At 40.5% G+C, this 14,612-nt stretch overlaps 1 protein-coding gene across 1 annotated transcript in view; it reads left to right on the forward strand.

Moving 5' to 3' along the window:
• Positions 1-5,892, forward strand: part of ADAMTS20 (ADAM metallopeptidase with thrombospondin type 1 motif 20) — a 196,219-nt gene extending 190,327 nt beyond the window's left edge. Inside the window, exons 37-39 of the mRNA XM_066591732.1 lie at positions 513-604; positions 699-803; positions 3,649-5,892. Coding sequence (XP_066447829.1) covers positions 513-604; positions 699-803; positions 3,649-3,744 — 293 coding nt within the window. The 3' untranslated portion in view covers positions 3,745-5,892. The remainder of the gene's footprint in view (positions 1-512; positions 605-698; positions 804-3,648) is intronic.
• The last annotated feature ends 8,720 nt before the right edge of the window (positions 5,893-14,612 follow it).

Here is a 14,612-nt window from a genome sequence, read left to right on the forward strand (position 1 = left end):
CATCTCTAATGTTAGAATAAATCAACAGAAACTATTTTTAACTATTTTTTTCATTTTGTAAAAATAGTAAAACATAAGAAAAGTTATATAAATTGAGTAGTATTATAATCATGCTGACTCATCAAATAAATTTAGTGTAATTTTAACTACACAGTGAATGCAAAAAAAAAATTGCAGAAATGCATTTTTTCCATTCTACCCCAAAAATTCGTTTTTAAAAGTTTTTGATACGTTACCTGGTACATTAAATGATGCCAGTAGAAATGTAACTCGTCCCACAAAAGATCGAGTCCTCATACAGCCCATGAAAACAAAAAGGTTATGGCTCTGGCAAGGTGGGGATGAAAAAACAACAAAGAAAAAATGAAAACGATCTGTGTCAGAAGGGCATTAATATGGGTATGCATGAGCTTACTGATAGCGATTAGCTCTGAGGTTAAGTCAGATCCAATCTTAATATAACCTGGCAAATCATGTGTTTATCTCAAAAAATGTCTTAAATATCTTTTTAGCTACAGATCTTCAATATGCTCGCACACTGCTTGGAAGAGCAGTTCCTTTTGCCACAGCCGGTGACTGCTACAGTGCTGCCAAGTGTCCTCAGGTAAACATATGGTTGTCATGTGACTGAATTACTGCAATCATGATGGCATTGTTGGATACATGTGAATTGTCAATATTTTCCTTATCTCTAATAGGGGCAGTTCAGTATCAATCTTTTTGGAACTGGTTTTCGAGTATCAGACACTGCCAAATGGATCGCTCAAGGGAATTATGCAAGTGTCAATATTCACAGATCACAGGTATGATATATGCAGGATGTTTAATAATAATGTTCATGAAGAACACTTACAACATGATATTCACTTGATCAAAATTGGCCTGACCACTCGTTTCTAGAAATCTGTTGATTTGTATACTGGAAATACTTGAAAAATATAACTTTAGCAGCAAAATCCCAGTTGTAATATTATGCCAACATCAATTTCATACTATTCAGTTTTATAGCATGCCAATGTCAAAGCCTTGAAATAAATAATCCAAGCATTTTGAAAATGCGTACTCATAATTACATTGAAATACAGAAAGGGTTTGTACAGATATGATTTATGTATGCTAAACATATATTAAATAGTCTATATAGAACACAGGAACATAGGACCACCATCACAGGTTTGACTTTCAGCACTATCTGTGCTCTGAGCTCAACCTCATATGTCCATCTCTACCTATGCCTGAAACATGGTCTCTACTGTTTCTTCCATCTCCTAATATGCCAAACCTGATGTTTCTTTTTTTTTTTGTATGTGATACTAACTAAAGTTAGACCATAAGCCTTATGTACTGAATTTATATTTTTACTGAAATAATTTATTTAGCCAGTTTCTAAATTCTGTCACATTAAAACAATTTTCACCCAGATCAAAAGTATCATAAATACCAAAGTCTGGTTAATTATTGTAAAGGTCATTTTGAAAAATTTAAATCTGTATTATCTAATGTACCTCAGCAACTTCTTCCAAGTCAGGCCTTAGTCAGACGGGCGATTTTTCGCGCGATTTGCGGATCGCATGACGGATGCGCATCCGCAAATCGCGTGACCGGTGCGCGCAAGTCGCCCGCAAATCGCCCGAAAATCTGCTCCTAGCTGCGTTTCATTAGAAACGGGCCGGAGCTGTCAAGCGCATTGCATTCAATGGAGACGGCAATACAGCTGTCTCCATTGAAAGCAATGCGCTGCGGGCGAGCCCGGGATGAATTGTCGGTAAGGGCTTAAATATATAAGCCCTTCCCTGCAATCCATCCTAAAATGTGTTAAAATAAAAAAAAATTGTATACTCACCTTCTGCCGGCAGCCGGAGCTCCGCGTGGCCGTCCTGCAGTGGGTGTGAAGGGGGTGTGAGTCAGACCTGCCCCCTGATTGGCTCAACGCTGAGCCAATCAGAGGCATGCCTCACTCACACCCATTCATGAATTCATGAATGGATGTGAGTCAGACCTGCCCCTGATTGGCTCAGCGCTGAGAGGCAGCAGTCACTCACCCATTCATGAATTCATGAATGGGTGTGTGAGTGTTTTCAGCCTCTGATTGGTCAGGGCTGTGACCAATCAGAGGCAGATCATTCAGCAGGCGGGGATTTTAAAGCCCCGCCGGCTGAATAGTGCCGAGAAGCAGTTCAGGAGAACTGACAGCGGCCGCGGCTGGACTCCGGCTGCAGCGGAAAGGTGAGTATACAATTTTGTTTTTATTTTAACACATTTTAGGATGAATTGCAGGGAAGGGCTTATATATTTAACCCCTTCCCGACAATTCACCCCGCGCATGCCGGCAGCCCATTGCTTTCAATGGGCAAACATCGTTCTTCTCTGCCACAGCTGTTACAGCTGTTGTCTTCTATATGTTCTCAATGGGGTCGGCGCTGCTGCCGCCGGCCCCATTGAGCGCATATAGTGAAGAGAACAGGAATCGCAGATAGGTGCGATCTGCGAGTTCTGTTCTATAATTTATCGGACGAGCGCATAAAAAGTGCTCATGTGTCCGATACCATTGCAAAGCAATGGTTTTAAAAAATCGCCGGACGCATGCGCAAATCGCGGCCAAAAACGCCCGTCTGACTAAGGCCTCAGAGGGACCAGGTTGAAGTTCACCTTATGTTCATACTTCAACTTCAGCCTAGTCCTTCCCCACAATACTGCAGGCAAGTCTGTAGACACTATTTGATACATAGGATACTGGAATCATTGTGGTCTTATCACTAATTTTTACATATTTACTGCTTTGTTACTAATTATAACTCAGTAAGAAGTAAAATTTTCTTTAAAGGCTCTTTAAAATTGTTCTTGTTTCCGCTAGAGTTGAGCGAAAATACTCTGCCGAGCTTGATGCTCGTTCGAGTATTAGCGTACTCGATGGTGTTCGTTACTCGAATGAGCATCAAGCCGTGTTCGACCCCGCGCCAGTTTTTGACTCCTCCCCACTGTGATGTGCTTGTTTTGGCCCCTCCCCGCCACGACGCTGCACGCGTCATTCGCAAATTTTTTGTCTGGAGAGAGAGAGAGAGAGAGAGAGAGAGACGAACCTAGGGAAAAAAAAGCTCGGCACCCGGCATCCCACATACAAAAATGCTTGAGTTTCCCATTATAGTCAATGGGGTTCGTTACTCAAGAAGAGCTCTCGAATTTTATGAAAAGCTTGACTCGAATAACGCGGATTCGAGCATTTGAGTGCTCGCTCATCTCTAGTTTCCGGCCAATTAATATGTCCAATGAAAGTGATTTAATATAAAGACGGCACCTCAACGGGTCCCTTGCTTCTATGCTTTTTAGCTTTTGTGGAGCTACTTTACAAATAACCTATCCGTCTTTATGAATGAAATGGCCTGTCTATTCAATGATAACAATAAATATTACAATTAATTTAAAAGGGGACATGTACTTGCTTTGTAAAGATGGAGAGCCAGCCTTCAGAAGGATTTACACTAGTGGGCCCAATTTACTAATTTACTTCAGTCTATGAGGGCCTTAGGACTGTACACATATAGGAACAATAAAAAGTTACTTTACTGGCTATACCGCCTCAAGTTTAACACTAAATTTGTTAATTGCACTGTCATTAACATATGTTTGTTGATTGTGTCTTTCTTTTAGGATGGAACAAAAATATATGGAAGATGTGGAGGTTATTGCGGGAAATGTGTTCCCCATTCAACTGCTGGTCTCCAGGTTCAAGTTCAAGATCGTTAACGGACTTCTTACTTAAAAGGGCTGTTGAAAATGATTGCCTGTGTTTTGACATGTTGCTCTTAATTTACAGAATCTGTCAACTATATTAAGTGGAAGTAGAGAATTTAATGCTGCCAATGAAAATGATCAGGAATCAGTGAGTTTACTGAAGTAATGTGTATCTCCTGTTATAGGTCTACTGAAGCTGTCTTGTACATTGATAAGCTGCACTTTATGAATATGAGCTTGTGTCATGGAGTGGCTTACTATACTAGATAGCTGTCCATTTTCAAACTGTACTACACTGAAGTCTCTAAAAATAACAAAATAGATAACCTGGACGTTCATGAAAGTGTCAAAAATAACAGGTTATGTATCTGGAATACCAAGGTTAGATCATGAGACAGATTATGTAAACGCACTAAATTCACTTTATTTGAGGCTAAGCAATATTATCCTACTTAATTCTTTCTAGTTGTAATATATATTTGCAGGGTTTATTTCACAATTACAACCCATTTATTTTCCATTAGGGCATAAGGATTTCATATAGTGGGATCCAACTCTCTGGACCTACCTCTATTAATCAAATTGGAGAGCAGCTAACAAATTGCAGCTCTTGCTATGGCAGACCCAGCCCGTCCATAAATTATGTGGTGAACTTGTAACATTAGATTTCACTACATGAATGGCCAGCTGCAATACTTCCCTGAAATACTTGCCTAGGATTTTAAAGTCTTCACCCGTGGCCATTTTTATTTGACAAAAACCATAATGACAAAAACGTTTCTTGACTGGCACGTTTACAGAAATATTGTACTTATGTGCCTAATATAATATGCCATATATATACAAAACATGAAGACTTAAAAGGGTTGTGCTTATTTGAAAGGTATCCCCCATATTATTGACAGTGTCAGGCAGACAGATGTGGCTTTGCTTTGCCATACACTGGTTTGATTTTGGGCTGCCTGAGAAAGCAGCATCTTAGTAACCCTGATTTTCACCCTTGACCCTTCCAAGGGGGATAGGTCTTTGCTGCAAGGTCTCTAAGCCATTACATGCATTGATGGTACCGGTTGTATGACTGCTAATGTTGTACAGGGCCAAAGTGTGGTACCTGATAATGTAAACCACCCTAGAACTGGTTTTAGTCAGGAGTCAGGGCTGGCAGCACAGGTACAATAACGAGGTCCAAGCAGAACGCAGGACAGCCAATTAATGAAGTCCAGAATACATAGCTGGGTTCAAGGAAAATAGAAATAAGAATTGTCGGGAACACAGGCAAAAGGTCAGAAACGGAATATACAACTAACGGCGCTTTGTCACAATGGCTAATAAGACCAATTGCTTAAGTATCTTGCATGAGGGGAGGATGCCTAAAAAAGCAGGGGGTGGCTGGTGATTAGTGGAGGGACAGGAGAGGATTAGGGAGTGCGTACCAGCCCTTTAAGAAAGCTGGTGGTAGTATGTACGAGACTTGTGGGTGGAGGACTGGGAGCGAGCATAGGAGGAAGTGAAGCATGTAGTTAGTGACAGACAGCAGTGTCTGACCGTGGCCCCAGGAACAGTTGAGTGGGGTGAGCATCCGTGGAATGCCGTGACAGATAGTGGATAACTTTTAAACGTAGCACAACCCTTTAAAATTGTGTGGGTACTGTGGACAGGGGGTACTGTTCAACATGTGTTCTTCTTTGAGGTCATTCTTCACTTTAAATGGAATCTGTCACCTACTTTTAGACCTATAAGCTAAAGCCTATGGGCTGAAAGTGGGTGACCTGTGGAGTTTGAGAATATAAGTTTTATAATGACCTTCCCTATCATTCCCCTGGTGTGAGTGCTGAAAGCTACTGCTGAATGCATTGAGTGACACTGCTAATTAGTCTGCCCATTCTAATTTTACAATGGGTGCACTATTTAGCAGTGCTGGCCAATGCATGTAGGAGTGGCTTTCAGCGATCATATTGGGAGAATGATGGGAATGTAAGTATGAGGCCTTAGTCGGACGGGCGTTTTTTCGCGCGATTTGCGCATGCGTCCGGCGATTTCTTAAAACCATTGCTTTGCAATGGTATCGGACACATGAGCGCTTTTTATGCGCTCGTCCGATAAATTATAGAACAGAAATCGCAGATCGCACCTATCTGCGATTCCTGTTTTCTTCTCTATATGCGCTCAATGGGGCCGGCGGCAGCAGCGCCGACCCCATTGAGAACATATAGAAGACAAATCATTCTTCTCTGCCACAGCTGTAACAGCTGTGGCAGAGAAGAACAATGTTTTCCCATTGAATTCAATGGAGCCGGCAATACAGCCGGCTCCATTGAAAGCAATGGGCTGCCGGCGTGCGCCGGATGAATTGACGGGAAGGGCTTAAATATATAAGCCCTTCCCTGCAATTCATCCAGAAAAGTGTTAAAATAAAAAATATATATACTCACCTGCTCCCGGCAGCCGGAGTTCCGCGCGGCCGGCCTGCAGTGGGTGTGAAGGGGGTGTGAGTCAGACCTGCCCCCTGATTGGCTCAGCGCTAAGACAATCAGAGGCAGTCTGACTCACACCCATTCATGAATTCACTTTGCCTCTTAGGGTGCTGTCACCTGGAATTCTGCATCAAAATCCGCAGTTAAACCTGCAGATCATGGTGTAGATTTTCACACCTGTGGATTTGGGCATGTATCAGGCTAATTCCAGCCTGTGTGACAGCTCCATTGAAAGCAATGGGCTGCGGGCGATCTCAGGATGAATTTTCCGGAAGGGCTTAAAAATATAAGCCCTTCCATGAAATTCATCCAGAAATGTGTAAAAAGTAAAAAAAATATATACTCGCCTTGTCCGTGCAGCCGGTGTTCAGCCGCGGCCGTCCGGCAGTTCTCCTGAACTGTTCTGAGTAGTATTCAGCAGCCGGGGATTTAAAATCCCCGCCTGCTGAATGAGCTGCCTCTGATTGGTCACAGCCTCCCCAATCAGAGGCAGCTCTCACTCAAACCCATTCATGAATTCATGAATGGGTGTGAGTCAGACCTGCCTCTGATTGGCTCAGCGCTGAGCCAATCAGGGGGCAGGTCTGACTCACACCCCCTTCACACCCACTGCAGGCCGGCCGTGGGGAACTCTGGCTGCCGGGAGCAGGTGAGTATGTATATTTTTTTTATTTTAACACTTTTCTGGATGAATTGCAGGGAAGGGCTTATATATTTAAGCCCTTCCCGACAATTCATCCCACACTCGCCCGCAGCGCATTGCTTTCAATGGAGCCGGCTGTATTGCCGGCTCCATTGAATGCAATGCGCTGGACAGCTCCGGCCCGTTTCTAATGAAACGCGGCTAGGAGCAGATTTTCAGGCGATTTTCGGGCACCGGTCACGCGATTTGCGGATGCGCATCCGTCATGCGATCCGCAAATCGCGCGAAAAAACGCCCGTCTGACTAAGGCCTCAAACTTGCATCACCAGACTTCATCGGTCACCTACTTTCAGCTAATACACTTTGTTCTTAGGGCCCCCCCCCCTTGTTCTTAGGGCTAAATGTAGGTGACAGACTCCCTTCAGATAGTTGGGTTGTAAGGGATGAAAAGGCCATAGCACCGCCAAAACTTAAAAACGTATTAAAAGTATATTCTCTCCTTAAGAGTATATACAGTATAATGTATTCCTGGACTACTATATGCATAACATGCCACTATATATTGTTATGTATTCTATACTAACTGTCAGAATTTATCCCGTTATGCCTTGGATTCTTATTAAATTCTGTACCCAGATAAACATTCATTATTCCTAAATCTATTTAAATACATTATTTTGACTAATAGAAGGCACTATATGGAAAGTAATGAAAGTTAGGCTCCTAGAATTGTATAAGAGCATTTGAATGGTACATTACAATTGGAATCATCAGGGCATATTCTCAGGTATTCATTTACATTTTTTATGTGAGGGTCTGTTTCTAATATTTAGTAAGTGTTGAAAAAATCATTGTGTGAAGTTATATTTTATTAAAATATTTATTAAATTATATTGTATTAAATGACCTTTGATTGTGTAAAAATCAAATGATCATAATGGCAGCTGTAACCTAACTATGGCCGATAATCTGCATTTTCTTGTAGGCTAGAGCATCAAAAGCCACTTTAACCTCCATTTTAGTTAATTATATTTTTGTAAAAAAACCAAATAATTGGTAAAATCATTTTTATGTTTTTGTGCTGACTTTTGACTGAAAACAGTGAGATCTCCAAGCTCAAGGAAACCTTCTATGTATGTGACAAAGTAGCATAACATTTGAATTACAGATTTGTACCGCCAAAGTGAAAAAAAAATTATTGCATTCATTTGTGTTTTGTAAATGAAATGTGAAATGAAATGTAAATGACAAATAATCAGTGTGGTAAATCTTTTTTAAATGTTTTCTCTAAATCAGTTATTTTGTAAATTGGATTATTTGAATTCATTAAGAATAGGCAGCAGTTTAATTATGAATACTGAATATGGTGCTTAATTTTTTACAAAAACACATTTTGATATTTTTAAATGGTCAAAAACTACTTTTGCACTATATTAGTATAATGCACTGTATGTATTCATAGGCAATGTCTGTGTGCGGTGGAAAACATTTGCACTTAAAAGGGTTTCTCTGGGAATTTAAATGGTTACTAACTTTTCAAACAATTTGCGCTTGCATCATATCCAGTGAAAAACTGCTAAATAATTTATTTACTTAGCATTACGTTTTGCACTGGAAAACACTTTAAGCACTGGCCACTAGGAGCCTTCCTTCTTCCTAACTTGCTGTCCACTGCCTGTTGTCAAGTGCGTCACTGGAGAAGGAAGGACAGCAGAACAGGATGCGAAGGAGGGGAATGAGTCATTGTGCTCATTGAAGTGTATAGAGAGCAGAGGGGAGGGGGGGGGGAAGAGGTAAAGAGAAGAAGAGGCTCACATAGACATTTCCTACAGCTAATAGTAAGTGACTGTTTACTGTGTTTTAGCTGCAATTATATCCCTACTGCTCCGTACTGCCTTAGTGTCCTCCATCATGTTATGTTATGTCATGTCTCTCTGTGTGCTACAGAGACTCGAATATGCAGTTCTCTGCAAAGTCTTTAGAACATACCACAGCAGCTAGGCTCCTCCCACCAGTCTGGAGAGAATTGAGAATCAGATGTACACAGTGCAGAGAGGGGGAATATTGTAAAAAAATGCAGAATAGAAGTCCTAGAGAACTCTTTTAAATACAGTCACTTATTTATGAAATGTTTACTTATATTCATTTAATTAAAATATAGCAACTTGCAGAATTATATTGTCTGTAGTGGTAAAATACATATGTGTGGCTTTATTTAACAGTATAGATGTATACTTTATATTGCATTCATACACCTGATCACTGTAATTTGGCTGTCAGTTTGTACTGTAGAAGATCTAGTTGTTCTTAATCACATACAGTATGCGGTAAAATTGATGGGGGAAATTTACTAAGCCCAGCATTAGCGACGCTGTACTTCCCCTGTGCACAGTGTGCTTCATGCATGATGAGGTGCAGGCCTCTTCATGGATTTAAGGCATCCCAGCAGCTCTATACACCATCTCAGAAATGTACGCTAGGTCAGACCTGGCATAAATTTCTGGTGTAATTTACGCAAGCTCCTGGCATAAATTATTCATAAATCTGTCAGTCTTGGGTGGGCACATCCCCTTCCAACAAGCCCTATCCACTGGTGTAGAAAGCTAAAAAGTTGCAAATTTTTACACAAATACCTATGTAAAAATTTGTGATTTTTTTTTTCTTATGCCAGAAACGGCATAAATGTGCCCCAATGTTTGTGTTTCTATCATAATTATTTATTTTTTATAGGTGCTCAGCTCTTTGTGTAACATCCCTAGACTTCAATGGAGAGGACCATATGGAAACAGGTCCACATCTTTATCTAATTCTCTGGGGACTCTGCATACCAAAAATAACAGGGGTATTATCTCTATGGGTTAGGAAAACGGAGGCGGGACTAACACCTATCAGGCATTTATGACATACCCTATAGATATGTCCCAAATGTATAAAACGGTAATACCTCTAATATAAAATTGGAAATGAACTCATTTTTGATCATTGTTTCACATTTGTGGCTACGGAAAGACTTCTCTTCACATTATCCTCTTTTCTATAACATGACGAGAGTTTACTTTACGTAAGGGTGTACTCACACCAGCAAGCTCGATATAGGTCCGCAAAAATCAGACCTATATTAAAATCTATTTTGCTGTGATTGTTCTGCGATTGCAATGCATTTCAGCATTAAAAACACATTGTATCACTGTGTGTGCATTTTACATGCATGTGAAAAAATCGCATGTGCTTCCAATAGTTAAAATGATAAAAGTCGCGTTGCACTTGCATACAAATCGTGCAAGTTTGATGCTATTTTTTTCGTGCTCCCATAGGAAATACTGGGCCAAGACAAAAATATGACTTGCGAATAAACAGATTGAAAGTATTGGGGTATTTCCATGTGCGAGTTCCGCTTATATTGCAATCAGATGGAACGTGTGTGAAAATCACCCTAAAAATTAACAGCATTTTTTGGAAACGTACAGGGACATTACCACATAATTAAATCTGTCTGCAGTCTGTTCTATGTCAATTGTCTACATTCTTCACTTTGCTATTGTCAGTGTGGAAGCTGTTTATCTTGTGCTCTGTTATATTTCAGGGTTTTTTGGTAAATAAAACAAATAGTGCAGTCTGCTGCGTTATTCGTTCCAGTAAAAGAACTGACACTAAGGACTCATGTCCTCTAGCAAAATTGAATTGCGGATTCCGCCGGTGAAATTTTGCCCATAGGAAATCATTGGCCATCTGCAGGTCAATAAAACTGAATATTGCACCCGCGGATGGCATTTTAATCGATTTGCGTTTTTCACGCACGGAAAAAAAAACGCAGCATGCTCCATTTTAGTGCGGATTCCGCGTGGATCAGCCACATTGCTATCACATTGCTATCAATAGGTACGGATATCCGCATGAAAAAAAATACCATTAAAGCAAATCCGCGTGGAATCTGCTGCAGAAATCTACGCGGATTGTATTTTTCTAGTGGACATGAGGCCCAACTGAACGGAAGGTAACTGAAAGCTTTCAGTTTTTTTTTAAACCTATTGAAATCAATGGGGAAAAAACTGAAACGTGTATTTCAATTTTAATTGTTTCTTCTTGCCACTAGATGTCATCACACATGGTTAGTGCAATGTTTTTTGTTTACATTGATAAACATAACAAAACACAAACAATACATATACAAACCCATGTAAGAAAATATGAGTCACTCCCGATGTTATTGTACTTTCAGTGGCAACCTACAATACATGCTTAATTTTTTCGACTAAAAGCTATGAAACCCAGACAGGTTGAGCTAAACACAGAAATTGTGATTTGCCAATCACCAACTAGAAAACATCAGATGCTAGCAAAAACTTAAAGGGCCACTCAGGTGATTTTTTAATTCATTCATTATGCAGCTATCCCCCAGTATATATAGATGAGTTAGTGTTACCTTGTTTAGTTATTTATTTCTGTCTGAGTCTCCTAGCCTCTTTTTCTCAGTGTGTGCAATGCTGTTACATGGTTCTACCACTGAAACTATGTTGAGGGGGACACATACATTCCAATCACAGTTACTGATGATGATCACACAGCTCCTGTCACACAGTTAAAATAGAGGAGATCACAGCTCATCCTCCTGACTGTATACTCATGGTCTGTAGCTTATTTAGGTGAATAAAGAATGTAATGATAATTAAACTGTCCCCCAGTAGGCAAAAGTAATGATATTGCCTGCTGTGCTGATGCATCATTGCACTGATTAAAAGTAAAATAAGAATCTTACACTCAAGATGGTGCCTGACAAGCATCAGACAGGCATAGAAGAGGCTAAAATACACAGTAGTGCCCTCCACCTTATGACAAATAATCAGGTGAGGGGTGCAGGCATGGGAAAACGTATTTTTGTCGGAGTGGCCCTTTAAAGGTGTTCTCTAACACTAAAAATAGGACATTCAAATATCCACATGCTAAAACATAAAGATAAACCTTTCTTATTGCACAGATGTTGACCAAGACACACTACAGTGTATAATGTAAATTGATACTGTGTGCAATATAATGAGTTTTACCTACTGTCAAGTCAATAATGTCAGTGCAATAGTTGTGTTAGTTATGAAAAATATATTTTCAGAAATAAAAAGTTCATATAAAACAATACACCAATGTAGTCTGTTTGTTATATGCTATACCATTGTATTTCTTTACAGTGTTTTTCTTGCTGGATATTTTGATTTTATGGAGGGAAATGTAAGTACGCCAAATAAATGAGCCCTAAACTTGCAGTATGAATAAGTATCTTGCAAATTTGTCTTGTATTTAAGAACTTAAAGGAGATGTCCCGCGCCGAAACGGGTTTTTTTTTTTTTAAACCCCCCCCCCGTTCGGCGCGAGACAACCCCGATGCAGGGGTTAAAAAAACCACCCGCACAGCGCTTACCTGAATCCCGGCGGTCCGGCGTCTTCATACTCACCTGCTGAAGATGGCCGCCGGGATCCTCTGTCTTCGTGGACCGCAGCTCTTCTGTGCGGTCCACTGCCGATTCCAGCCTCCTGATTGGCTGGAATCGGCACGTGACGGGGCGGAGCTACACGGAGCCGCTCTCTGGCACGAGCGGCTCCATAGAAGACTGCTGAAGACCCGGACTGCGCAAGCGCGGCTAATTTGGCCATCGGAGGCCAAAAATTAGTCGGCACCATGGAGACGAGGACGCCAGCAACGGAGCAGGTAAGTAAAAAACTTTTTATAACTTCTGTATGGCTCATAATTAATGCACAATGTACATTACAAAGTGCATTATTATGGCCATACAGAAGTGTATAGACCCACTTGCTGCCTCGGGACAACCCCTTTAAAGGGGGTGTTCAAGATAAATCTTGTTCTAAAAATGGGTCTCCTGCGTGGAAAACATAATCAAGAACTCATACTTACCTTTTCCCCGCTCCCTGCATGTTCTGTGCCAGCAGCTTTGGGTCTCCATGTGAGGTTTTGCTTACAGGCTGACGTCCCGGAAACCTGCTGCTGCAGCCAATGATGGGGCTCAGCAGTCATCGCTGTGCTACGTCATTGGCTGCAGCAGCCTATTTAAGGGACAACACAAACTGACTGCAGCTTGTAAACATATCAGAGAGGACACCCGGAGCCTCTGGCGGGGACACGTGGAAAGAACTGAATATGAGCTCTTTATTATGTTTTCCATATAGGGGGCGTGATTTTATAAAGAAGATTTATCTCAGACAACCAATTTAAGTCCGCCTGTAAAGTTATGGTGCAGATGGATGTAAAGAACTAAAAAGCCCTGGAGGACTGAAATACAGCATTGTCCTCTTATATTTTCTATATTGGCAATAACATCTGACTTACTCCGCAGAGCAATGATTTTTATACAGTATGTCACATTGATGACAGTTATGGAAAAAATGGAAAAGCCCTAATTGATCAACATATTGATGCCAGCATTTTAGCTCCAAATTTTGGTGCACACTTTTTTTCAACTTTTTAAGTTTTGATGCCTTGCTTGCCACTTTTCCAAAGAGGGCATGCTGGGACTTGTAATTGTACCCCTATAATTTTCTCTGTAAAGCTACATTCACACGAGCGTTGCGAGACGCACAAAACTCGCACAAATTTGAACACCTTATTTTTTAATGGCTTTATTTACTTAAGTGATTTTTTTCCTCACAACGATGCTGCAAGGTAAAAAAAAATCACTGCATGCTCTTTTTTTTCGCTTCTCTCGGGATGCACCGCTCATTGTTTTCAATGGGACAGTCAAACATATCGCATGTCGTGGGTTATTTAGTTTAGAAAAATGATGGCTGAGGGGCAACCTAATAGCTATGTATAAATATATGAGGGGTTAATGCAGATCTATTTATACCCAGAACTGTGACTGTAACAAGGGGACAAACGCTACGTCTAGAGGAATGAAGGTTTCTTTACCAACATAGAAGAGTTTCTCTTTTTTCATTAGAGCAGTAAGACTATGGAACTCTCTGCCCAAGGGTGTGGTGGTGGCAAATTCACTTAAAGAGTTCACAAGTTCCCCTTTGCGTCTGTATTCAGTGAAAGCTTATTACATGAAGCTAAAGCTCCATTTTCATTCTCCTTGCTCCTTCTACGTTTAGAGAAAAGAATGTTTTTACACTAACATAGAAGGGGGTTCTTTACTGTAAGAGCAGTGAGACTATGGAACGCGCCGCCTGAGGAAGTTGCTATGGTGGATTTACTGAAAACGTTCAAAAGTAGCCTTGATGCCTTTCTCGAGAGTCATAATATTAGAAGTAATAGTTGCTGGATGACTGGAGATGGGTCGTTTATCCTGGGATTATTTGGATTGCCAGATTTGAAGTTGGAAAGGAATTCTTCTTCCCTAAAATGAGAAAAATTGGCTTCCGCCTCACGTGGTATTTGCCTTCCTCTGGATGAATACTGTAGGGTTATATCCTGAACATTTTCTTGATGCACCTTTTTCAGTTTTACAAACTACACTATGTTTTTGTACCACGAAAAAGGTAATCCATCTAAAAGTAACATTCTGATAAATCATAGAGATTGCAGACTACTAATGAAAACACTGCCATCTAGTGGTAAATCCCACAAAATCTGAAGGAAAATATGATTATGGACTAATTTGGGTTTAAAAATAATAGCTTTTTTTCTGATATTCACATTGCTGAAAGTAATTCTGCTAAAATGTTAATTTACAAACTGGGTTCACATATTAAAAAAGGGAGAAGGCCATCAGACTAGTACTAATTTTCTTCATTACGCACATGGCCTTAGCTTTTCA

The sequence above is a fragment of the Eleutherodactylus coqui genome, chromosome 2 (assembly GCF_035609145.1).
Source record: "Eleutherodactylus coqui strain aEleCoq1 chromosome 2, aEleCoq1.hap1, whole genome shotgun sequence".
NCBI lineage: Eukaryota > Metazoa > Chordata > Amphibia > Anura > Eleutherodactylidae > Eleutherodactylus > Eleutherodactylus coqui.